This window comes from Pantherophis guttatus, chromosome 2 (assembly GCF_059756535.1).
Source record: "Pantherophis guttatus breed Tessera chromosome 2, ASM5975653v1, whole genome shotgun sequence".
NCBI classification, from domain to species: domain Eukaryota; kingdom Metazoa; phylum Chordata; class Lepidosauria; order Squamata; family Colubridae; genus Pantherophis; species Pantherophis guttatus.
This window is the reverse complement of record NC_142064.1, coordinates 136,857,066-136,884,444: the sequence shown is the minus strand read 5'-3', so window position 1 is coordinate 136,884,444 and position 27,379 is coordinate 136,857,066. Positions and strand designations below refer to the sequence as shown.

The 27,379-nt window shown below is 37.3% G+C and overlaps 1 protein-coding gene across 1 annotated transcript; it reads right to left on the bottom strand.

The window, feature by feature from the left end:
* Positions 1–1,616: 1,616 nt before the first annotated feature.
* On the bottom strand, positions 1,617–21,096 carry PTGES3 (prostaglandin E synthase 3). Its single transcript, XM_034412279.2, has 8 exons — positions 20,891–21,096; positions 10,731–10,844; positions 10,521–10,590; positions 9,576–9,674; positions 7,599–7,688; positions 6,983–7,045; positions 6,686–6,710; positions 1,617–3,069 (listed from the first exon to the last, which is right to left on the bottom strand). Coding segments are annotated over exons 1-8 (483 nt in total). The 5' UTR covers positions 20,893–21,096; the 3' UTR covers positions 1,617–3,049.
* Between the last annotated feature and the right edge of the window lie 6,283 nt (positions 21,097–27,379).

The window sequence follows — 27,379 nt, the reverse complement described above, 5'->3', positions numbered from 1 at the left end:
GACTAGCTTTCCCACAAGAGCTGTTATAGTTCTAATCCTACAACAAATGATGTCAAAATACTGCAAAATCTGGCTTTATTTTCAGTATGACTGATCCAAATATATGAGGTGATAACATTTGCATATCATAACAATGTCATCTTTCCTCTCCAAATGCCTCTTCTGGTAGCATCTATAGCAGTGGGTCTCAACCTTCCTAATGCCGCGACCCTTTAATACAGTTCCTCATGTTGTGTGACCCCCAACCATAAAATTATTCCTAAAACCATTGAAAATATGTGTTTTCCGATGGTCTTAGGCGACCCGTGAAAGGGTTGTTTGGCACCCAAAGGGGTCCCGACCCACAGGTTGAGACCCACTGATCTATAGGGAGGCTGTGTCCCAAGAGATCAAAGCACTAGTTTGTCATCCCTTTGATGCATGTAGAATAGGAGTGGGATCATTACTATCATTGTGACTGTTTTGACTCCCTCTTTTAGGTATCTGTAGACTACAGGAAGTGAGGGACGGATTTGGAGTAGGAGGAATCTCAGAAAGTCAGATGTTTGGCAGTATTATTAGGGAGGTAGGAGAAAGGTACAGACAGGATTTTTTAATACTTGGGTTACAGCATGTACACAATAGGTAAATTCTAGTCAATAACCCCACAAGTGAGTGGGCTGAATTTATGTGTGCTAGGAACCCACAGAGCTGGGAAAATTCTGAGTCAGAATGTGAAGTTTGAGTTTAAAGGAGTGCTTTGAATTTTGCTGCTCAAGCCGCAACTTCTGCTTAGCTTTTGGTTAAAATAATTAGATTTTAAGTGAAACAATTGCTTTGAAATTGGCTATGATAACGGCATCCATTTTGAATGAACATTCCTCATAGCAACTATGTTCAGAGGTAGCTCACAGCGGGTAGAGTTCCAACTACGACTGTTGGGGTTTTAGGTTAGTGCTTAGAAGGGAAGAAGAGCTGGATGAGAATCCAGCAGTTAAAGGGATTTGTAATTCAACAGAAGACATATTTTTATACTCCCCTTGAACAGCCAGATCTGCAACAAGAGATTTCAGGATTTTGCTAGATGATCAAGACAAAGAGGGTCTATTTCTGAGGAATTCAAATCTGAACTAAAGTATACAGTACCTTTGTTGTACCAACACTGAACAATTGCACACTACGTGGTCTTGTTGATCCAGAGAATAAAAGCCAAGCTGTTACTGAATATGCTCTCATGGAAGTCATGGCAGTTAACAATTTATAATTTATACCATTTATAAGCTCTGCTTATATGGTAGCTACCCAAATGAGATGTGAAATATTTTTTTTGTCAGTACACACAGGCTGTTTATCCCACAAATTAAATCCAGCGAAACATCGACTTAACTAACCTTCAAACTAAAATAATATAAACTATCCCAATCCATAATTTAATTTTATAGTTTCTTCAATTCTTAGTTTAAATTACAGTTAAAGGTTTGTTGCCTAACCTGCTGGTGTTGAAATGGAAGGACGTTTGTCCAGGCTAGGAACTTATTTGCCAGCTTGTCAAGCAGAGAGATGACTTCTGCCAACTCTACATTCAAGATTGACTATGAAATGAAAACAAATCCAGCTGAAAAGACAGGATTCCCCCCTTGATTTCCAAGTAATTTTATTCCAAATACCTTCGTCTGACCTCCATAAAATGCACATAAGATTACAGCTTAACTGAAAACACCAAAAACATTAACCAAAATATGGAACTGGGAACAGCATATAACAAGATCTTGGGGCAGAGTGCATTGAAACACACATTTAGAAATGCTTCTCTGTTCAGAATTAAAGTCTATATTCAATATTCTTCTGTAAATTCTTGTGCGTCAAACTGCAGTCACATATGCTCATTTTAAAAAATAAGAATTGCATAAATCATGTGTGAAATGCAGAAGCTCAACATTTTAAGGGATGACCGTTTTTATTTTAATCAAATTACAACACTTTTTTTAAATTGCTGTCAGTATTCAAAACTTACAAGTCCAATTTTGTTTAAGGGGAATCATTTGGGAATATTAATTTTTCCCCACCTTCCAACAGCTTGAACAATCCTATATTATTATCCCAAACTTGAAATAAAAGTACTTCATTCCAACAAATAGTAAGAATACATGAAGTTACAGCCAGCCAGACAGTTGACAGTCATAAGAGTCTTCAACAGTTTATTAGAAATAATGTAGACATTAAAAAATCCCCACTGCTTTGAACACAAATTGAGGTTTTCAGGCTTATAAGCTGGTCAAAAAAACAAAAGATCCAATAGTGTATTAACATTTTGTCACTCGCTTTCATACCAACAGTGCAAATACAATTTGGTCTAAATGTACAGATTGATAAGCAACAATGTACAGGCTCCCATCTCCATCGCAAGAGATTCATGAGCTCCGAGGATCAAACAACCAAGTGTACACGCTTCACCCATTTTAAATTTTAAAGGGGTCGCTAGTTTTAGCTAGGATATCTTGAACACTAACTAGTGATTAAATACAACAAAGTGAAAAGCATTAAACATTAGTGGAACATACCCTGAAGACACCCCTGGAGGTACAGTATTTTACCAACTTAAATTTCAAAAGCCAATTAGAACATTGCTTCAGCCAATTTTGTTCCAGCTACAAAATCAGAAACTTGAGTTGTCTGCAGTCCACAATGTAAGAGGGAAAAGTATACATTTACCACTTCATGTAAATTGAGTTTACCCATTGTGACATCTTACAATGAGGCAAAGAGGCCTTATAAACCCTTTTATTGCAACTGATTTGACTGCCTATACCTCAGATATTTGTGTGATTGGGTTTTTGTTGTTCCTTGTTTGGAAGTCTGGAAAACTTTCATGCTAACATTATTGCCTCATGTAGCTTAAGACTGCCCTGAACAATGGTATGCACCAATCAATGAAGCTGCTTAAAACGGGTTGAAGATGAATTAAAGGATGCATTTTCTGTCTTTAGAGCTATCAACTCAGGAATTCTTATCTCAATTATGAAATGTTGTGATGAAGTCTTTCCCCAAACCCCAACATTTGTCAGTTTTTTTATTCCAGGTCTGGCATTTCTAAAGAAAAAAGAGAAAAAGATATGGGTTGTGGCTTATAGCAATAGCTTAATTATTGTCAAGAAAAACATCTATAACTTTCAACCTCCAAAAATATGACAATATACTATTTCGTAGTTAAGCTAGAATACACAAGGTTTGATAGCTTTCACAGATATCTGGATTACTACTCTTTATGAGAATATGTCCCGTTGCATACAGGTAATCCTCAACTGGTGTCTGGTCATTTAGCAACTGTTTGAAGTTTCGATGGACCCCAAAAAAGGGATTTATGAACCAGAATCAACATTTCGATGTCCATCCCACCCCATGATCACATGACTGCATTATGGATGCCCAGCCCACTTTTGTGGCCATTTACTTCATTTTCCAGCAAAAGCCACCTACAGTGAAGAATGAGTTCATGTAACAATTGTGCTATTTGCTTAACAACTGTTGCATTCTCTTAATGACTGCTGCAAAAAGGTTGTAAAATCAGCCAGTCACATGACCCACTTCATGATCATCACCATTTCTGACTGAAATTGTGAATTCAATTATAGTCATAAGTCAATGACTAATCATATCCTTTCCCAAATGTGCTAAGATCTGGATATATAATGGCAATTTCCCACTATGTTTTACATTTTCCAATCACAGTGGAAGACACACTAATCCTTTCCTATTCCTCCAGAATTATTATTCCACAGGACTGGGGGCCAGGGAAGAATAGATTGGTATGCAAATACAAGAGAGGCTACCTAAACATCAAAGGCAGTCTTTATAGGCCCTTGTAGATTTTACATGGGCAATATATTTATAATTCCAACAAACTCAAAATGTTTATTACACTGATGGGTAATGCATAATAGTTTATGATATCACCTCTGCTAAACCACAACTTGAAAAAAGAAAGCCAACCCCACGTTAAATATTGGGGGAGGAGCAGTTAGCTGTGAAAAGAGAATTCTACCATTTGGATACTAGTGAGTATTGTCAGATTATAAGGAAAGGAACTCACTAAACATATAAATAAAGAAGGAAAAAATATAGGTGGTAAAAGAGATTCAATTCTAAACATAATAGTCTAACCTGGTAGGTGTACTGATGTACTAATACATACCCTACATACCCTACATAAGGTACCCTAGTGAGCAAGGGTGATGTAGAATGTAAGCCTCAAGTATTACCTCTGCCCATGAAGTGTCAACAGACAGAGGAAAACTGAAAATAACTGTTTGCAGCACTAAAGGATTTGTAACCAAGCAAACCTCAGCAATAAAAATTATTTCCATGCCACCTAGAGTCATTTTATCAGTGAGATCAGCAGCATAGGAATTTAATAAACAGGAATAAAAAGAAATATGTGAAAAACCAATTAATGTTTTCTTACTAAAACAGATTTCCTGCTAGGCCTCAACTTTCATGCTTAAAATTACTGGCTCCTGGATCAGTGGTGAATGAGGAATTCAAAACTACAGTGATAAACCAACCAAAAACATATTACTTTTGAGCTCATTTGCCACTATTTGGTTTCCAAAATATTGGTCATTAATCTATAAAGCCCTGAACAACTTGGGATTTCATTTCCCAAAGTGGCCTTCTCCAATCTAATGTACTCTAAATCCTATCACCTGCTGAAATTTATAGGAGTGTGGAATCACTAACCCATGTGCAAAATCTATCCCAATGGTTGACTGATGATTTAAAATAGGTTAGAAAAAGTACTTGATACTTAAGTTGCCTTATATACAGTGGATATTAAAAGTTTATATATCCATTAAAATGCCAGATTTTTGAGATGTAAAAAAATCAGACTAAAAATCAGACATTTCAGCATTTTCCTATCTTTAATCTGGCATATAAACTGAACAATTAATAGAACATATAAGCTCGTGATGGCACACGTGCCAGGTGGCACGCAGCGCCCTCTCTGATGGCACACGAGCCATTGCCCCAGTTCCGTTCTGCCGCGCGTGCACAGCACCACCCAGCTAGTCTTTGGGTCTCTGCCACACATGCGCGAGGGCCGGGACCCATGTGGGGGGGCTGCGCGCACATTGCATTTTGGGGGGTCGGGTGTAGCCATCACTGATATAAGCAATACAAGCACATAAACTGTACTTAAATCTTTTAAGGGGAAAAATAACATTAAAAATGAACAATAATGTGCTTGCGTAAGTGTGCATACTCTTAAACTAATACTCTGTGGAAGCGCTTTTGATTTTATGATAGCACTCAGTCTTCTGGAGTAATAACTTATCACCACAGTACATCTTGCCCTAGGAATCTTTGCCCACTCTTCCTTGTAAAAGTGCTCTAAATCTATCAGATTGCAAGGGCATCTCTTGGGCACAGCCCTCTTCAGGTCACCCCACAGATTTTCAATTGGATTCAGGTGTGCCATTCCAAAACGTCTTCTGGTGAAACCATTCTTTTGTTGATTTGGAGGTGCTTTGGAACACTGTTGTGCTGAAAGGTGAAATCCCTCTTCATTTTAGTAGAGGCCTGATGTTTTGTGCTGAAATTGACCGATATTTATAACTGTTCATAATTTCCTCCACTCTGACTACAACCCCAATTCCAGCTGAAGAAAAGTAGCCCCAAAGCATAATGCTGCCACCACCATGGTTCACTGTGGGTAATTAGATGATGTGCAGTGTTGTTTTTACACAAAACATCCTTTTTGGAGTTCTGGCCCAAAAATTCAATCTTGGCCTTATTGGATCATAGCATATTTTCCCACATGCTTTAGTTATTTGATGTAGGGTTAGGGCTAGGGTTTGCAAAATGTAGCCAGGCTTGGATGTTTTTCTTTGTTTGAAAAAGGCCACCCAACCTAAAAGCCCAGATATATGAAGAATACAAGAGATTTCTGTCACATGTAGTGCACAATCACTACTTGCTACAGCTCCTTTAATTGCTGTCGGCCTCTTGAACTAGTTTTCTTCTTGCTTTTTCATAAATTTTGGAGGAATATCCAATTCTTGGTAATGTCACTGTTGTGCTAGATTTTCTCTCCTTGATGACTGTCTTCACTGTGTTTCCTGGCCTTGGAAATTTTTTTGTACTCTTTTCCTGACTGATACCTTCCAACAAGGAGATCCCTGAGGCAACTGAGTAAATGTCAGAATAATACTACTAAAACAGCTGAACTTTATATGGGCTTGCTCAGAGTCACTTCAATTGATGGCAGGTGTCTACTGATTACTATTTAATATCAGTTTGTGATTGGTTAATTATGAACACAGACATATCCCTACGCATACTTATACAATCATGTTATTGTATGCTTTTATTGTCATTTTTCCCCCTAAAAGGAAATTTGTTTTGCAATTGAATTGTACCACTTCTAAAGGTAGAAAAATTCTGAAATGATTTATCTTGGTCTGATTGTTTTTTTACAACTCAAAAACCTGACATTTAACGTGTGTGTAAACTTTTTATATTCACTGTACAAAGAACTTTTTAAAAAATAAAATTATCAACAGCAACATTAATTAACTATCCTTGATTGAAATAGAAAGGATGAGGTATAGGAGAAGCAAACCAATAAATATTAACAAGTTCCCAGTATTTTCTTAATTTTACAAGAAGTTGAATACAGTAACTGAATGTCTTAAAGCAATCAACTTACTTTCATCATCACTATCTGGTGAATCCTGTAACAAAAAGAGACAAAGTTAACAAATAAATTCAAAGTACTGCTTTAAAAAGCCATATAGCAGTAGATATAAAAAATTATTCTGTGGCCTCCATAAAAAAGCATTTTTAACATCAAATTTAATATTGCAAAATGTGCAAGTATCACTTTTGTTCCAAATTAAGTTCATGTAGGCATTTCCAAAAGAAGTTTCTATGCACGTTTACATGGTGTTATCAACAATCATGGTTAATACTTCAGGTGAAATATGTCTTATAGAAAGCTACTCACATCATCTGCTCCATCTACTTCTGGCAAATCTACATCTTCATCACCACCCATGTTGTTCATCATCTAATTACAAAAGCAATATAATATTCAGTAAGGTTTCAGATTGTTATTTTGGAACTGAGCAACCTAAAGCATGGATGTCAAACCCGCCGCGTCACATTGCTGTCATGTGACATTTCATGATGTTTTTCCCCTTTGCGGAGCTGGGGAAGGTGTGGCCTGCATGTGACCCATCCAGCCCATGGGCTGCCAGTTTGACACACCTGACCTAAAGGAAGTTTTACTCCTTTTTATACCAAGAATTAAACTTTACCATCAATAATAGTGCTTAGTACCTATTAAGCCATCCTAAAGCATTGAACCCTTTTCAGGTTCCAATCAATATCACAGAATCTCTCATGATCATATACATAAATGATTAAAATAACTCTTAAATAAAAATGAAATCATGTGAAACTGACATTCTTATGTGAAATTTCATGAGATCACTTCAGCCCTTTTTAAAAAAACAACATTCTGTGTTACAAATATATAAATGTTCTGCAACAGCATTATAATCAAGGACTCATTGAGGCCATGTTGTCAGCATTATTCTTATATAAAATATTCAACTTACTTCAGAAAAGCGATCAAAATTGGACATATCTTCATCAGAATCATCTTCCCAATCTTTCCAGTTGTTAAAATCCACACTAAGCCAATTGAGCTATGGATATAGAAAGTAAACATTTAAATTCAGGTTCCTTGTAATCAAGTGAGCATGTTAAATAATGTGAAAAGTTTAGGAACCTCCAAATGGAAAAATGCTTATTTGCTTCTCTTCTACTGGTAAGTTTTCCATCCTTAGGAAAACTAAGAGGAAAAGGAAACAAAATCACCTCCTCTCCACTTTGCTTATTACAGCAAGCCTATTTATCACCAATGACATAGAATTCTCTTCATTAATGCCTTCCCCATTGTATTGTAATTCCTTAGTATTTATAATTTCAATCTGATTATGAGAAAAGCAGTTTTAATAGGCCTGCCTCAACATTTATACTTACAAATATGTTCAACAAGGAAAGGAAGAATTAGACCAAAGACCACCCAATCTCTTTGTTAGAGAATGAATGTTGAATATGCACCATGGAATATGAAAGAAATGAGTTTGCACATGTGACAGCTTATAAAAGACATGGAATAAACACATACAGGACAGTTGTACAGTAACTGATAAATGTTCTAATCTCGAAACAACTGTTTCAAATGTTCTGAGTTTGAAACAAAGCACAGGTGTTTCATATATTGTGCTGTGATTTACTTCCCAGGCAGGTAATATTTTATATTCAAACACAAAGACATACACGTTAAGGTTGTGTAAATGCAAAGCTTTGGGCTGGTTGATTTGTTGAGCTTTGTTAACATGTACTTTTTGTAAATTCTTTTTATCTTATTGATGCTGTGCTTCAGGTTGCATTGTTGGTTTAAACTGGTTTGTTCTACTAGGCGGGCTTTACTCTATGTATATTTCCATGCCCTTTTTATAATTTCTAAAATGCTTTTAAATATATCCAAGACTGTGGAATTGTCATTAGGCAAGCTCTCTTTTTAGCCTGTATTGAGCTTATGTAGTTTACTTTCCACTGACTCAGTTCTATATTACTACTTTTTTCAAAATGTGTTAGGCTGGCTGATTTAGAGCTTGGGGCAGGTACTTATTTATTATTGCATTGTACAATATAGGTAGTCCTCAACGAATGATCACAACTGAGCCCAAAATTTCTGTTGCTAAATGAGACATTTGTTAAGTGAGTTTTGCCCCATTTTATGACCTTTCTTGCCACAGATGTTAAGTGTATCAATGTAGTTGTTGATTCACACGGTTAAATGAACCTGACTTCCCCATTGATTTTGCTGGTCAGGTGGTGTCAAAAGATGAACACATGAACCTGGGACACTGCAACTATCATAAGTATGAGTCAGTTGCCAAGCTCTAAATTTTGATCACATGACCATGGGGATGCTGTAGCAGTCATAAGTCGCTTTTTCCAGTATTGTAACTTTGAACAGCCACCAAGTGAACTGTTGTAAATTGAGGACTACCTGTATATTAATGGTATATATAGAGGATTTCAATAAGCACGCCTGCACTGTAAATTAAAATTTTTAAATTTTTAAATTTTTTAAAACAATAAAAAGTCATAACAAAGGCTATCATTTTATTAGCTGGGTGGTTTCTTTAGTTTTTCCTTCCTGGGGCAATGGAGATATATTATTATTTTAATTAAATGCTAAATGAAATAATGCTGAGATTAGTTCTCTTTGTCCTATGTTAATGCATTTGCCAAGATTCTAGGTATTTAGTTTAAGGAAGAAACTGCTGAAAACGGGATAACAGGCTTGGGTTTTTAAAAATAATAAATCCAGGATGTTGAAGTATTTTAAATTTTGAAGCTTAGCTATTCTTTTCAAGCTCAATTAAAATATATTTCTATTTTATACATATCCCAACATGTATGGCTGAGTATTCAAAAAATGCAAAGTGTGTTTAGAAGGAGGGCTTGTTTTAATAGTTTAAGAGTGGTGCAAAATGGTACAGTAAAACAGTTTTTACCTTAGCTTTCTCTTTTGTTAACCGTGGCCATGACTGGCCGGATTCTCCTTTTCGTAAACAACATAAAACAGATCTGTCTGTTCTTTTATGCTTGGATTCCTAAAAATTTTTAAAAAGTTCCTTTATAATCAATGTATGTCTAGTTCTTATAACATGAGATAGAGTAAAACTATTCCTAGGTTATACTATAAAGAAATCAGATTTACCCAATTACATGCTAAAGAAATCAGATTTACCCAATTACATGCCCTCCCACCACATATTGTTTTTTTATATAATTTGCCATTAGATGGTTTTTCTGAATGTAAAAAAATACCATTTTAATACGAAAGTGTATTCAATCACATGGTTCCCAGCCTATAGTATGGTACAATAAAAATGATGCAAATACATAAACATAATAATATACTATAGGAAATACATAAGATCAATACTCTATTTCCAATTGTATAGAAGAGCCTGCTCTGCTTAAATCCAACCTAATGAATTCCTGAACAGCACAAACTCTTCAATGTATATTACTCAGTGTTAACAGAGACAGCCACTAATAATTCTTTCCCAATAAAATAACCATGCAATCTGTAATTAGTCACCATCTCTCTAAGAGGAATGGCAGTAGTTGAGGTGTAAAAGAAATACTAAATCAAGTGCATCAGTGAAGGGGTATCAAACTAAAGTGCCCTGGAAATGAATAGCAGTAAAAAAAAAAAATCAAATATGTATGCAGAATTCCTTGTGGTAACACAGTTCTAGGAATTTTACAAACAAGCAGGTATGTATAATGAGCTTTGTTAAAAATTTGGCATTATACAAATAAATGAGAATAAACAATAAGGATGAGAATTTGGTATCTTAACTTTTCTACATAATCATAGGCTTGGCTGTCTAAAGTGTTAAAGCAATGTTTCTGTTAAAACTAAACGTATGATTAAGAAAGGAACTTACGTTTGGATCAATGGAATTATAAAGATCAATTTCATTTAAATGTTTGTAGTTATCATTTCCTCCAAGACAACTGCAAGAAAATAAAAACCAAGTACTCTCAATATCAACAAAAGAGCCAATGTATTCATATCAATGCAGTTCATGCTCAGTTTTCAATCTGTTGGAGTGGGCAGCTATAATAAATTTAATGAAATAAAATTATTTACTTACGTGAATGTAAGTTTGACTTTGTCAAATTTTACATTAACATCTTTACTGTCTTCAACACAAAATTCAATAAAGACGTAATCCCTTCGGTCATACCACTTTGCTGAAGCAGGCTGCCTAAAAATAATTTGAGAATTAGATTAATACCATTATCCAACAACCATCTGACATACAATAATACAATACAATATTGGTTGCTAATATAACTACTAATTTTTCATTTTCCCCGATTAGTTTTTTAAATACAGCCCTATTGTTTGTTGTTGTTGCTCTCCTATTTTTTACATGAAATTAAGACTGCTTACAAATTCTCTGTTTTAGTTTTCTAGAGTATACAATTATGGCAACTTGCAGTTTGGGACTGGACTAAATTGACTGTCAGTTAGGCCTCCCCTGCAGCTTTGGCTAAATGCAATAAGAGCAATAAAGTTTTTCCTTTTTAAAAACTGCTTTAAGGTCAAGCATAAAGGTAGGCCAAAATCTATGGATGTATTTGAACGGTACACCTTTTTTTGTCTCTGCACAGACCCCATGTTTGGAGTTGGGAAGGGAATCGCGGGTCTGCCGCCCGAACCCGCGTGTTTCAGGTGGCGGATCTGGCCAGGAGGAAAGAGAAGAGTCTGCTGAGGAGGAGGACGGGGGCGCGCGGCTCTGCAATGTGCAGAAAAACACTTTTAGGCGTCAGCGCTACAATCTCCTCCCCGAATCCAAAGCACTTCCCAGTTCTCCGCTGCACATTGCAGGGGAACTGGCTGCCACCTGAAGCGCGACTCTTGAGGTTTGCATTTTGAAATCCGGGCAGCGATGGCTGGAAAAGAGGAGTGTTTCCCTTTAGGGGCTCCCATTCAGCTCAGCTTGGCTCCTGGGCTCAGAGAGGGTGCGGCAGCGGCGGCTCCTCACATTGCTGGGGAGTGAAGTCAGCGCGGCCAGAGGGGTGACCAGCCGCAAATCGTGGCACCTGCCTTGTTCCCCAAAGCTGCTGGGCAGATTCCCCCCCCGCCCCCCCACACACACACACTGTCCCGAAGAGGGAGGGTTGTTCCTCAGGCTGTGTTCTGTCCCTCCCCCCAGAGCATGCGAGGGGTCTCTTTGGGGGAAAGCGAGTAGTCCCTGCACCTCTCGCTTGCAGGAGGAGGAGAAAGGCGGCGCCACCTTAAATGCTGGTAGGCAGAGGTAAGATACTTTTTTCTTTGTTTTCCTCCCCCAAAATTAAGGTGCATCTTATACTCCGGTGCGTCTTATACACCGAAAAATACGGTACATATATATTTATATTCCTAGAATTATAAGAATATCTCTAGTAATCTGTCTCTGTGTGTCTCTCCCTCCCTCCCTCCCTCCCTCTCAATTTCATTCCTCTTCTATTTAGAAAAGTTATAAGTTTCTTATACTTGAGAAATCATTAACTTATACTTTAGTTAGCTATAAAAATGATAGGATTCCTAAATATATGCTGGTAACTTCAGAACTAGATAAAAAATTATGGTGCTTCCCCACCCACTCCAAAAAAAGTCTACCTGATAACTGATTATTTAACTACCAAACTTTGGAAATTTAAATTTTACCTATAATAAATATGGCAAAAGTAGATGGTTATAAATTAAGGATAAGTTGAAGTCTTCATTTCAATTTCCATTTTTTAATGCAGTAGTCCACAGCCTGCCAGAAACTGGGCCTCATCCGTACACCCTCGGGATCTAGGCAATGTGTGAAACCACGCTCCCCTGGTCTACAGAAAAAATGCCCTCCACAGAACCATTCCTTGGCTTCAAAAAGGTTGGGGGTTGCTGTTTTAATGCAAGTCCCAATATTCAACAGTCTAGAGACAAAAGAAGAATGGAGGATGCAGTAGACAAGCTTGTTAATGAACAAACTGTCTTTTTTCTGGATTCAGTATTAATATTTTCATCTACAGAATTCCAGTTTCTATATTTTAATAGTTTGACTTAGAGGGATCAACTGCAAATTGTTCAAATACATCCATAGATTTTGGCCTACCTTTATGCTTGACCTGAGGGTTAGGCAGCAGCAGCAGCGACTCCTCACATTGCTGGGGAGTGAAGTCAGCGCGGCCAGAGGGGTGACCAGCCGCAAATCGTGGCACCCACCTTGTTCCCCAAAGCTGCTGGGCAGATTCCCCCCCCCCACTGTCCCAAAGAGGGAGGATTGTTCCTCAGGTTGTGCCCTGACCCAGATCCCTGCCGCCTGGAACTGGCCGAAAATGGCCAAAGAGTGGGGGCCGGTGGGTGGGCGGGGCTACATTCGGCGTATAAGATGCACCCAGATTTTCACTCCCTTTTTGGGGGGTAAAAAGGTGCGTCTTATACACCGAAAAATACGGTATCTTCTAAATCCTGACAAATTGAAAGTTATTTAGAAGATACAAGAATCTATAGCCAATTTATACTAAGTGGCACACAGCACTTTGTCTTTCTCCAAACGCTAATTTCTAAACTATAGATACAGCAGAATTTTTTCTTATTATAAACATCATATCCAATAAAAGAGAGTACATGTAGTTCAGGGTTGAATTCTGAAGTCACTTGGTGCTCTTGGCACTTGGTTATTTCCTTGCAGATGTTTCATTACCCAATTAGTTAATCATTCTTAGCTTTTTGTTGTCTCTTTTAGAGTCTGTGGATGGGATTTATTCTTATGTGTCTATTGATAGCTGAACATACCTCAATGGCTTGATAACTACACATAAACACTATTCAAAAGGTAATATTTAAAAAGCTAAGGTGGAATAAAAAGACCAGAACACAGTATTTACAGCAGACAACACCAGACAATCAAGCAGATATAGAGTACTGTACCACAGAGAAAACCACACTCTTACCAACTGGGCAAGCAACTTTATAGAAGCAAGGAGCAAACCCCACACTCACCAGCACTGATGATGTTACCTAGTGGGGTAATGAAATATAAGAAAACAGCCAAGATCAAAGAGCACCAAAAACTCCACATATCTTCAGATTCTTTATTCAGGGAAACTCCAAATAAGTGCTATAGAACTACAGCACAATTCTTACTGAGTTAGTTACTGCTAGTGAGAGATGAAGCATTCCTTCACATTTATGCTATTGTGATTCACATTAAGGTAATAAAACCTCTTGGTTCCAACAATAAAGCAAATACATGGCAATGATCTGGACAATCCTTGCATTAATGTGCTAGCTCTAAGAACAGCTATGTAAATTCTTTTAGGACTGGATTACTGTTATGTTCATAAAGGACTTACAATGGGATCCTAAGTTTTACCCAGGAGACCAATTATACAGTCACATACCGTATTTTTTGGAGTATAACATACTTTTCTCCCCATAAGAGAGGGTGAAAATTTGGGTGCATCTTATACACCGAATATAGCCCTGCCCACACACTGGCCTCCTGGAAAATGGGGCCGCAGAGGCAGCAATAGGCTATGGCCGTGATAGTGAACCTATGGCACGTGCGCCACAGGTGATTTTCAGGCCTTCTGGGCCCACTGGAAGTAGGGAAACAGGCTTGTTTCCTGCCTCCAGAGGGCCTGGTGGTTCTGAGGAAGGCCCGTTTTTTACTCTCCCCAGGCTCCAGAGCCCCTCTAGGAGCCTGGGAAGGGCGAAAATGGCCTTCCCCACTCCCCCGGAGGCCAGAAACGACCTGTTTGCTGACTTCCGGTCCCACCAGAAGTTGGCAAATGAGCTGTTTCTGGCCTCCGGAGGGCCTCGGGGGTGGGGGTGGGAGGCTGTTTTTGCCCTCCCCAGGCTCCTAGAGGGGCTCTGGAGCCTGGAGAAAGCAAAAAATGGGCCCACCATGCCATTGCATACCAAAAGCGTGGGTACGCGTGTGCGCGCATGGAATTATGGGTGTGGGCATACGTGCCCCCTGCTTTTGGCACATGATGGCAAAAAGGTTAGCCATCACTGGCCTATGGCAATCCCTGCAGCCTGAAACAGCTGACCTTCGGGAGGCCGATCCAACTGACAATCAGCTACTTGTGCTAATCAGGCTGTGCTGAAACTGAAATTGAAATGGGCTGTTTACTGAAAGGAGGCAAATTGCTGGGAAGCAGAGGCAAGATTTTATTTTCTTCTTGTGCTAATCAGAATGTGCTGAAACTGAAAATGAAACAGGCTGTTTGCTGCAAGGAGGCAAATTGCTGGGAGGAAGAAGCAGATTCCCCCCTCCCCCCGTTTTCCTCTCCAAAAAAGGTAGGTGCGTGTTATAGTCCGGAGCATCTTATACTCCGAAAAATAAGGTACTAAATATAGTGAATAGGAGGCAAATCTATAGAATGTCACAAATTTGTAACATACAACTTCTATTAAACAGTTACTCATGTCACAGCATATAGCTAAGTTTTGTTGCCATGATCTTGACATAAACAAAGACAAAGCCACCACATCAAGAGAATTGCTGCAATCAAAGCAATAAGCATCAAAAGGCAGCATACAGCTATGCACAATTGCATCCTCTTTTACTGATTATTTTACACCAAGTTGAATACTTCATATTGACTCTGATGTACAATTACTACAAGGACAACCATTACCTTGAGACCAATGGTGCATTTTCTTTTTTGGAATTTCCTGAATCTGGAATTTCCATATGTAAAACAAAATCTGTTCAATTCCAGAATGGTCTTCACATTGTCTTCAAAAAGATGAGGGATTTTTTTTTTAAAAAGCAATTTCGATTGTAGATTTTTTTTTTTACAGAATTCTCTGTAATCCACAGAGGTGCAGTAATCCAGAATTACTGTAAACTTTTTGCTTAGTGTTTGTAAGAACTGTATTGCTCAGGTTGCCCAGTCACTTATTTCTTCTCAGTAGGAGGCAAAAACTTTCCATTATGCCTGAATTCTTGCAACTGTTGTGCCCTACAAACTAGACTGAAATTAAATTTGAATTTGATTTCTAATTCCTGGTTTGGGAAGGGTAAAACTAGTTTGCCTCCTCATGAATTTTTCATTGGTTTAGTTAGCAGGAAGAACCAAGTAGGGAAAATAGGGAATGGTAGAATTTTCAGCAATTGTGGCTTAATGTTAAATTCACAGAGATTTTTGCTACTTTTAAGCATACTCAGAATTGGGACAAATTTGGAAGAACAATGCTACAGTTTTTCAAATATTTAATTCTGTAAGAATTTATATTTTAAAAAATTATACAATCTATTTGTCCATTTAACCTTACTGTTCTAGTAAAGCCGCACAGAGTCCCTTGGGAGTTGGGCGGCATAGAAATGCGACAAAATAAATAAATAAAATAAATTTAAAATGTAACCATAATTCTAAAATTTTATCAATGATTCTCATTTTAATTAGGACTCGTTTTGAAAAAAATGACATGGAATATATTTAAGCCTTAAGACCATGTTAACATAATTATAAATGGGAAAAATACTTAAGACCTCAAAAAACAACTGGATTGCAAACAGGCATATTTTTATTTTAAATTATTAAGAATTTAAGTCAATTCAAATTGGGCTTAGAGTATCGGTAGGAGTTTTAATGTTTCAGGTTATATAAACCTAATCTTTCAATCAACTGCTACCATCAGAGTTAAGCAATTTACTTCCCTTGATTATCAAGTAAACTTTTATCTTTAAGAAATCCTATTGCCTTGTTCATGAATTGTAGTCAACTAGATGCACAATATTATTTCCCCAATACTAAAAGTCAATTCTATCTCAAATGTATTTCAAAAAATTACTAAAAACATTTGGCATAACATGTAATTTTCAATAGTACAAAGTACTCCTTCATATTTTGACAAAGATTTATACTCTAAAAGCTGGAGCCTTTCAGATTACAATGGACAATCAGAGTTAGCTTAAATATGATGCTCATAAAGTTAAACAATTTCAGTTTTTTGACATCAGCATCATGCAATTATTATTTAATTTCCTTTACCCCTTTTTTCACTTAAATTATTTGTGCAATGTATTAGTTTCTGAAATCTGTTATGGCTGAACAGTCAAAGCATATGGATTTTTTTCTGAGTTGTTAGGCCCTGTTGCCATTGTATAGGACCCATATAGCACCCATATTTTCTTATAGATGTATACATGTAGTCCTCGACTTACGATCATAATTGAGCCAAAAATTTATGTTGCTAAGTGAGACTTTTGTTAAGAGAATTTTGCCCCATTTATGACATTTCTTGCCACATTTGTTAAGTGAATCACTGCAGTTGTCAAGTTAGTAAAACAGTTGTAAAATCAATCTGGCTTCCCATTGGCTTCCCACTGACAAGCCAAGTGGTTCCCCACTTGGCTTGTCAGGTTGCAAAAGGTGATCACATGACCCATTGTAGTCATCATAAATGAGTCAGTTGCCAAGCGTCTGAATTATGATCACGTGACCATGGGGATGCTGCAATGTTTGTTAAGTGTGAAAAATGATTATGTCACTTTTTTGTGTCATTGTAACTTTGAACACTCACTAAACTGTTTAACTGTTGTTAAATCAAGGACTACCTGTACTGCAAGGAAGATCATTAATAGCAAGGGTTTTTTTTCTGAAAGCTTATCTAACATTACTGATATTCTTCAGTGAAGGGACTTTCCAAAATGGTTCAAAATAACTTTCTTATATGAAGTATTTTTAAGCACTCAAATGAGATTTAAAAATGCAAAACAATCAAACCCACTGTAGATATTGATGTACACTGCAAAAATAGAATTTGATATATTAACCAAGTACCAGAAATGTGCTGCTATTCAATTCAAATTCAACAACATTGTGCCAGAAAGGAACTATTTTGGTTTATGCTTTACATAGTTTAGGAAACAGTTTACCTATTGTCTCCTCAAGATTTAATTTAACAAATCTAACCACAAAATAAATAAATAAATAAAAATTACTGAATTCATTTCCTGGACTTTAAAGCACCAGACTGTATATAGCTAAGATGCTTGGACTTGCATTCAGTAGGGTTAAGAATACTAGATGATCATTGCAATTATCCTTACAACAAGGACACAATTTTTGCTTGGAATAAAATAGAAAATAAAATCTGGTCAGTAGAAATTCAGTTACAGGAAGATTTCAACAAACTACCAAGCAACAATCTTATATAAAAACAAATGGCAAGAAATAGGTGTCATCCATACTTAAACCTCAAAGTGAATAGTTACTTTTCACCCTGTTTTAAGAACAATACTTTAAATTTAAGAACTGTTAAGGATTACTGAAATATACTAATTTCGTCCTAATGTCATATTTTCAACTTCTTATATAATGACAAAACTATTGTTTTATAAGGTACTAAATTCTCATCATCCTAAATTCTCATTTGAATTGCTATATACAGGGTTACTATTTCATTCTGGAATACCTAGCAGCAAATACTGTTAGCTGTAACTCAATACAACAGTAAATCTTAAAGTTGTGATGCATGTGAATTAGGGAAGGGAATGTGGAAACCACAGCATGTTCCATTTTCCTTACTACCTATGCATTCCCAACTTTTCACACATTTAACATTGGGATGTTATTTTGTCACAGAAACTCCGTTCTTAAAGCCACAAGTTGGTACAACCCTTTAGGAGCATCCTATTTCTAAACTATGTTCCTAACAGCATTATATGACAGCAGCTAATGATTTAATGTGTTTTCCATTAAAGACTTCAGATCCCTATAAAAAGTCCTACGTAGGACTTAGTTGTTGGTACTTTCAATTATCAATTATGGCAGTAGTTTGTCTTTAAGAGAGGTTTTAAGTGTGTAAGCATAACTAATATAAAACTTATGTATGGGCTGCAGAGTTAGCCCCAAATGAATAGTTCATCTCTTGATATGGTGAATATGTAATTTGTCTCTGCATCTAAATCACACAAACCATAGTTTACGTAACATCTTACCCATAAAACATGAAGACCCCAATTTGAAAATGGCTTCCAGTTCTATTTGAAGACAAGGCTTACTATCAATTGTACTAAGCCAAAATGCTTCAATCTTTTAAATATTCCAGGTACAATTTCAGAACCATCTTAAAACAGTATGTTTAATTGCATATTACACCTGCACAGCAAGCAGCATTTTGCATTCTTGTCAGTGTAAATTTATTTTGTCAAATGTCATTCTCAAAAAACTTTCTGACTTGATTGAGCTGAACTTCATTCCACAATCAAGCAATAGCAATATATTCTAAATATAAAAATCTTCACTCCCTCCCCTAAAAAAGTATTCAGCCCCAAAACATGTGCCAATAATGATATTTAAAGAAGACATTTCTAAATGTTCCTAAACCATTAATGCAGAGCAACCACTCTTTCCACACTAGTTTGGGTAACAAGCAAACAAGGGAGCAGTCCAATATGGAGTTTTAATCTGGAGTCTAGCATAATTATTTCTGTTCTTGGTAGAAGTTTTCATCTACACCACACATTCTCTCCTAGAATTTTGCTTCCCTCAACTGTTTTATGCCAAACTGAAATCCACTTTCAGCTTGGACTAAAGCTGCTATTCTATTAGAAACTAAAGAAATTCATTGGAGAGCATTTGGAAGGTGAGGCCTCCCCTCTTACACCTACAGGAAAAATGAAAATGATGATGTGCAAATAATAAGATAGTTATAGCAAACCCTTAGGCAAAATCAAAACTGTAATATAACTTCAAGATACTAAGATTAAATCTTCAGTTATAGCATAATTCTTGCTGACTCCATGAACATATCTATGTAATTTTCTTGGGAGTATGATAAAAATTGTATTTTTCCAGGATTTCTGATTTTCCCATCTAACATACAATTATGGTATATCTCAGTGGTCCAGTCACCTGGAATCAACAGACTCAGACACACATATTTAGTACTAATTAGAATCTTTAATATTTAAGATTATTTAATATTTAATATTAAAGATTTAATAGAATCTTTATTAATAGAATTTAGGTTCTATTCTATTTAACTTTGAAATAAAATAAGGTTAACTAGATATCACCAGTAACCTGAGCAAAACATAAATTCTTATATTGGCAAGCCCTCTGAACCTTTCTAAAGAATCTTAAAAGGCTAGGTATATTTCCATCATCTTATGTCAGAACAAACTGTTTCCAGAGCAACAAAACTCATTCAAAAATGGATTCACAATTTACTTTGAGATTACTGTTACCAGCACTGCAACTCATCCCCAAGTATTCTCATTTGTTATAAATCTACCCATGAGCACTCCAGGCAACAGTAAGTAGGATTTGCCTTTGGTTTTCTCTTTCACTATTGCTCATGGGAGTTCCCCACCACCACCACCACCACAGTACAGTATGTACAAGCACATTCTTCAGCCTGATCTCCATTATTGTTCCTTTTACAAGCCCACAAGTCTTATTCCCATTTTAAAACATATTTCAGTACAGTACAGTAAGGAATACTGTGGGGGAAAAAAAAAAACCAGTTATGTTCTAACCCATCCCAGTAAACCGCAAGAACTCCACGCTATTTCATTCACATTTTGATCTCCTTGGCTGCATTATTCCCTCCCTTCACAGAAATCTTGTCTCCTGTATGACCTTGCTTCTCTTAGCTTCTAAAATAAAAACTGCTTTAAAGCTCTCTTCCCTACGTGTAACTCCCCACCCCACCCTACCTCCCGTTTAGACAAGTAACCATTTTCCTCACAATTTCGCCTGGCACATGCCGTTTAGTTCTCTATACCAGATATTACATAACACAACCAGGTTTTAGTTCGCCACCTCCCCAAGGATTTTGACCGCTCCAGCAAGAACCACCTTAGTCGGTAATTTCGATACCGATTAAAGGAAAGGGAAAAGAGAAGAGAAGGTCGGTTTAAGTTGGAGCCTATGACGGTGGCGAGGTCTTCGAGGCAGTGGCGGAGAAAGTGAGCTCCGCACGTGCACAGAGGCACTCTTCTCCTATCGATTTAAAGAAGCAACGCCCGCGTAACAGAAGGAAGAATGGGGGGGGGAGTGGGGGGAAAGCCGCCCCACACGCCAGAGCAAATCCCGCGTTAGGCCGCCTTTCTCTCACCGCTCCATCATTAAATACTACCGGCCACACACCCGCTCCTCTACCAGATCTAGGCTCAATAAAAGGCACGGGCGGGTCTCTGAGGGAAAGATTTTCGCCATTTCCAGATAATACACATTCATCCATCCGGCTGCCACACGCCAAGGGACCATCCGAAGCCACTTCGACCGTTCCCGGCCCGCCTCACTCACTCACATGGCGAGCGATGTTAGCAGCGACGGCGGCTCCTACTCGTGCTCTTTCCTCTTTCTCCGTCTCTCCAAAGGGCTCGGGCCTGAAAAAACGAAGGCGGGACTGAAGGTCTCCCGGCTAGGACGAGGTGGTGGCAGGGTGGCGATGGGAGCGGCGGCGACGGTAGGAGCGGCGGCGTCTCGTCCTCGGGGCTGAAAGGCCTGCTACCCACAATGCCGCGCGTGCGCGCGCTCTCTCTCGCTCTCTCGCTTCTCCAGCAACGGCGGCTTCCAGGCAGCTGGTGACGCAGCAAAATACTCACCCCCCCCGCCCCACAACCACCATCCCTTTCAGGCATGTGAAAGTACGCATGCGCACTACTCGCCACCACCTTGCCGCTTCGTCGTCCTCAACGGCGGGCTTACCAAAAGCCGCCGGATGTTTTCTTCCGCGCATGCACGTTCTCCCCCCACCACCACATACACACGTTCCCAGTACGCATGCGCAACGCTGTCTTTCGCGCACATTCTCTTGCACGGCCCGCCGTCACAATTCAGATAGCGACGCATGCGCGTTTTTAACTTTCGCGCATGTTCTCGTTTTTTCTGGACCTTCTAGGCTAGGGTGGGTTTGACCCCTATTTTTAGCGCATGCGCAGAAGATAAAGGTTTACAGTTATAGTTGCCTGGCCACCTCTGGTCGGCTTAGGGTTGGCAAAGGTGATATACTTGCTTGGTTTGATTTAGGCCGCTCTATTATAAAATGGTGCGATTTAATTTCACAATCATTGAGCTGTACGTGAGAGAAACTCTGATTCCCAAAGCAGATGATTAAACTTGTGCCACTTGAAAAATCCTGAGTTCGTGATATTGTATAAGTGCACAGAAAAAGAATCCTATTGTACATGTCAGAAAGTGAGAATAAAGGTGATATAACCATATTTAAGCTGCAATTTCTAGGCAATTTCTAGACAGCAGCAAAGGGAAAGAGCAAATTATAGCTGCTGCCACACTCAGGTTCTGATTTTTATAGTTAGGATCCGAGCCCTTCCTGTTTTATAAACCTTTCAGCACAATTTAAGACAGGGCCATAGGGTGGTTTAGCAGATGCAGAGCCCAAAAGTACTGTAGCTAAAAAACCCTAGAACTAAAAGTGCGCACAAGCAAATGTATTATTTCGGTTTTATTAAACTGAAATAATACATTCAGGGGTTTATTAAACCCCTTTTTTAGTCTTTTTAGTTTTTTAGTTTTAAATTGTCATGGGGTTTTAAATTGAACTGTTTTAAATTGGGCCAGTTATATAATTCTTTTAACAATTTTAAATTTTGTATCTGCATGTGTTTTAGCTCTGGCTGTTCACCGCCCTGAGTCCACTAGGAGAAGGGCGGTATACAAATTGAAATAAATAAAATAATAAATAAATAAATAAATAAATAAATAAATAAATAAATAAATAAATAAATAAAAACTGCAAATTAAGTATACTTCCAAAGCAGTAAGACCAATTGAATAGAATAGAGTTTAGTTTGGACCATGAAGACAACTGTTGGTCAGAAGCATCTATACTTTTAATTCCAGTGAAAAAGTTGATGATAGGTGCTCGCACACAGCTTCATTTCACCTCATGTTAAACTGCATGTTAAATTCGGCTTAGCATGAGATGGGGACTCAAGACACTGACTGCAAAACCAGTCACGTGGCAGTCCAGTCATAGTTTTCCATTCAAATTAGACTCCTGAGTTTGTGTGATTGTAGGGAAAGTTACACAATCAGAAACACTTCTACATAGTAGGACAGACCAACCCAGACTGCAAAAATCCTCATGGCCAGATGGAAGCAGAGATGCAGAAAATTGTGGCCTGATTTTTTGTTTTTTTTTTATTTTGTAGCTTGCATTTGATAGCCGCCTTGTAGGCTTTACATTGCAGACAGTTCAAAATAATGTAGTATTTGGACATTCAAGGTGAAGGCTAGCAGCAAGACATTGGTCCCAGAAACTATGCCATGGTCCTTCATTCTAGGTTGAGGAGTATATGATTTCATCAAATCCAGTGGCGCAAGTCACACGTTTTTCTGGCAACATAAATGCAGATAGTTTTAGAGCAAATGGATCCTATTTATCAACCACCGCTATAGTGGTTAAATTGAAATGTTTTTTTAAAAGATCTTTTTATCCAGCCTTTTTCATTTTTTATAAAAAGCTAATTTTTAATACCTTATTTTCCTAGTCATATTCAAACTAATCTGAAATTGGAAAGCATCTACAACAGCTTCCTAAAGCTATTGCTTTCCTTAAAATAATTGTACGATAAAGCCTTCATCCCCAAAGGAGAAGTGAATTGAGTGATCTGAAATGGTTATCCCTTCTCCCCGTTTTACATTTCCTTTGAAACTGACAATACAATGGGGCACACGATGTGCAGATATGCACAGAGCATATACATAGGGGCAAAAGAACAGCCATTGATTTGAATCTCAACCTGTAAAAGCTTATCTTATTTTCTTTTTGTGATGTTAGGAAGACATATAAATGACCCCACTAGAAAAGTGCCAGGCTTTGAACTACACATCAGCAATGGACAATCCTGAATAGGATTTGCAGCTCACATGGTTGTTTGCTAGGACTCTCTGTATAAATGGGGCATAATATTACCCCTTCAGTATGACTGAGGGTTCCCCTGTCAAAATGTAGATCACATCGTGACCAGACACATATACCAGTATCTGATATTTTTAATATAAACAATGCTGCGTTTCAATGAGATAGTCAAGACATTGGTATTTGAACGCAGATCTTTTTTAACATTTATATTTTATTGTTTTACTATTGTTTTAATCTAGATGAAATGTTAATATAGATTGCTAGTCCATGTATGATATGCCTTACACAAGTAAATAATTTATGATTGTCTTCTTAGCCCATGCCATGGGTCACTCACATTCCATGGTTCCATGTCATATGAAGAACCTGCATAGAGAGTAGTTTAATTCCTTTGAAACTGGATCAACTATTGGAATAGTGGTTGTAGGTTGCAGTTTATAGCCATAGCTGGAGTTCACTAATGCGGTGAAGGTATGTAGATAGATAAAATTGCCACAGTGCTGTGTGAACTTCTGTCAAAGGAACTCCCCCACTTAAAAGCTAGTTTACAAAGAAAACATTTAGTGTGTTGTCATGATTTCTGAAATGTCTTGCATTCTTGACATTCTGCAGGGAGCAGTGTTTGTATTTCAACATAACACTTGAAACACATTTATGATGCCCTAATTCAGTGGAGAGGAATGAAACTGGGGAAACACTTTAATTAACTTCCCTGTAGTTTGTGAAAACAGATCAGCCAAGGTTAAAAGAAGAAACAATGGAGACGTTTAAGAACGTATTTGTTTAAACAAATTTATAAAAGAATGGAGTAAAATCTAATAGTCAAATGCAACTTTTCTTGAGCAAAAAGTCATATTTTCCCTTTAGGTGGTCTGCTTGGGGGTACATAAATAGGCAAGTTTAAGGATTTAATCTTTATATTTAACTTATAACATCTACCCCACTGCAATTTTATGGCTCCTTATTATGGTGATTTTAGTATGGTTTTATCTGAATTTAATATTGGAAATAAGCTCTAGGTATAGGGAAGTGTTAGTAGCACTGTATTGTGAAAGATGGAGAAACATAGTGTACTGCAAAGTCTTTAGCTCTGCATAACAAAAATTCATTTTAACAGGCCATTTGGGGAACAGGGGTATCTGTCATTTCCAAATGTTCAATAAATATGAAAATATGTTATGACAGCAATTTACATCTGTACAATGTTGCAGATGTTATTAAATTCAGAAGACTTTAACATAAATTTAATTGTCTTGTACAGATTAATTCAGATACAATAGATTTGCCATTTTGGGAACAGGGAGGGCTGTCTGAATGGAAATGGTTTTTTAAAAAGAATTTTTAAATCCACCTTATTATATTTTTTATAAATAATTCAAGATGGCAAATATACCTTACTCCTTCTATATTTCCCACAATAACCACCTTGTAAGACGAGTTGGACTGAGAGAGTGATTGGCTGAAAATAACTGAGCTGGCTTTCATGCCTCAGGCACAACTAGAACTCAAGTTTCCCAGTTTCTAGCTGTTGCCTTAACCACTGCACCAAACTCCCATAGCATCTAAAATCCATTAAAAGGGGCTTGGTTAAATTGAGGTTTCATTGTATTCCTCATTTTATCCTACCACTCTAACCTATTGTTAATAGTTATTGATAGGAGTTCCTATTATGTGTCGGGAACATCAAGCTATATTCTTTCATTGTCATAGAAATACTGTGTTGCTATGTTTACTCTTATTAAATGTATTAATTCTCAGTGTAAAGCTTATATATATTTCTTCACTGTAGTCTGAAAATAATAAGTTGTTAAAACAAAGCAAAACAAAACACATTACTGTAGATGTGTAAGAGAATTTTTCCTGCCACTTCCTTTCTTCAGGAGTAGGAAAAAAACAGTACGGCATCTCACTTTGTTTCAGTAAATTATACTCTACAGTATTTTGTACTAATGTGAACTTGTAGATAGGGCATCATCAGAATTTGGGAATCATAGCCAGATTATTGTCCCTATCTGAGGTTGTAACTGCTGCACCAAAAGTTGTTTTTGAAGCAAAAACAAAACAAAAAAAAAAAGCCCACTTTATCCAAGCCAGACCATCATCCTATAACTGTTCCTCAGTAAGATTTTAATCTTAACTTTTTTGAATGATAGCTTCATAATACATTGTAACAAATTTTTATTTATAATTTTAAGAAGTCAATTTTAAAGAAAATTGATTTCTTAAACCACAAATCTCACTTGATATTTAAGTAGGGGATGGGCAACCTTGGAGGGTTTGGAAGTTGCATCTAATACTTTTGAGAGGCGAGGGCCACGAAGTACATGTGCTCCCTCAAGGTCTGAGATTTTGTCATTGGAAGGGATTTGGGGTGGGTCACATAACACAACTTGATTAGAGTAGTTCAGTGCTGACACTAAACTACTCCACACATTTCCAGTTTTGTTAAGGACAGGAAAATTTCAAGTTGACAAGGGTCAAAAAGAGGAAAATTGGAGGGCATGCATATACAGCCCCTAAGTTGGTCACTCCCATTTTAAGTCATACATGTTAAAGAGATTAATTTTAAAATTGTTCCTATAACTCATTGTTTCTTTTGGTAGCTGGGAGATGTTTCTAAAGTGAGTTGTTGCCAGAATGGGGTTAAATAAACCCAGCCTCTCCTCCTGGTAACTAGGTAACCATGAATGCTGATTTGCAATGGGAACAGAAAACATTGAAACAGGTGCATTTTCTCTCATGGAGCCTGACATAATGGCTGGGCAGAATATCAGGCCAGGATTTCAAGGTCTGTATGACATTATTATCAGGTCACTTACCAGTCTCACAAGAAACCTGGATTATTGATGCAGACAACTGCAAATGAATTTGCAAACTACAGGAAAATTACCTTTTAATTCAAGAAAGTGGGAGGAGTGCTAGAAATCAGTTGATCATGGCAGTATCCAGTGGATTGGGAATGATGGTTTTCTTTTGGTCTGTTCTTTCAACTGACTTCATCACCAGCTTTCCATTGCCAGGACATTCGTAGTTATCATCAATACTGTACCGTATTTCTTTGACATCCATTAGAAATCAATGACATTAATTTAAGCGTTTAACCTAATTATTAACTGCACTGTTATTTCCTCAACCTGTTTAGTCTTACCCTCCACCTTTGCTAGATAGTAGTGTAACATGCAACTGATACTTTATGCAGCAGATGAAACCACTTAAAATGTATATCTAATTCATTTCTTCATCTTAGAGTCTAAATTAGAAACTGAGTTTACAGACAAGCTAGCATGTTTATACCCTCATAGAATTTAAAACTATAATGAGAAGCCTGAGACTACCCAGATGTTCTACTCTCATCTTTTTCATTCTGGATTGGGACTGATAGGAACCAGGGATTCATGGTAGAGGTCCCCCACTCCCATCTTAAAGTCCTGAATTATGATAGGTAGTATAAATTAATATCCTTGATACTTTTCAGGCTATGAAACTGGCAACTTAATTTTGCTTTTTCTAGGCATCTGCCATTATTTTTGGTACATTTAAGCAATAGGATTTAGAATATTTTTCCTTGTTAAATACAGAGTGCATCTAAATATGCCTTCATTAACACAAGTGTGTATTCTCTTTTGTTGCTAACTCATTTGAAGATGACCTCCAAGGACCATACATATGGGGATGTATTAAGAAAACTAAAAAAATGAAGGCAAAAATGTTACCCATATGTACGATAGTAATTTTTCATTTTTTTAAAAAAATAAATTTTATTTAGCTATTTATTTAAACATTTACTAATTTTGAAAATTGCCTTATAAATGGTCTTTGGGAAAAAAATTATGTTACTTAATCTTTCTAAAGTTCTATATTATACAAACATGTAAGCATACAAAAAAACACTTCTCCAAATAAACACCT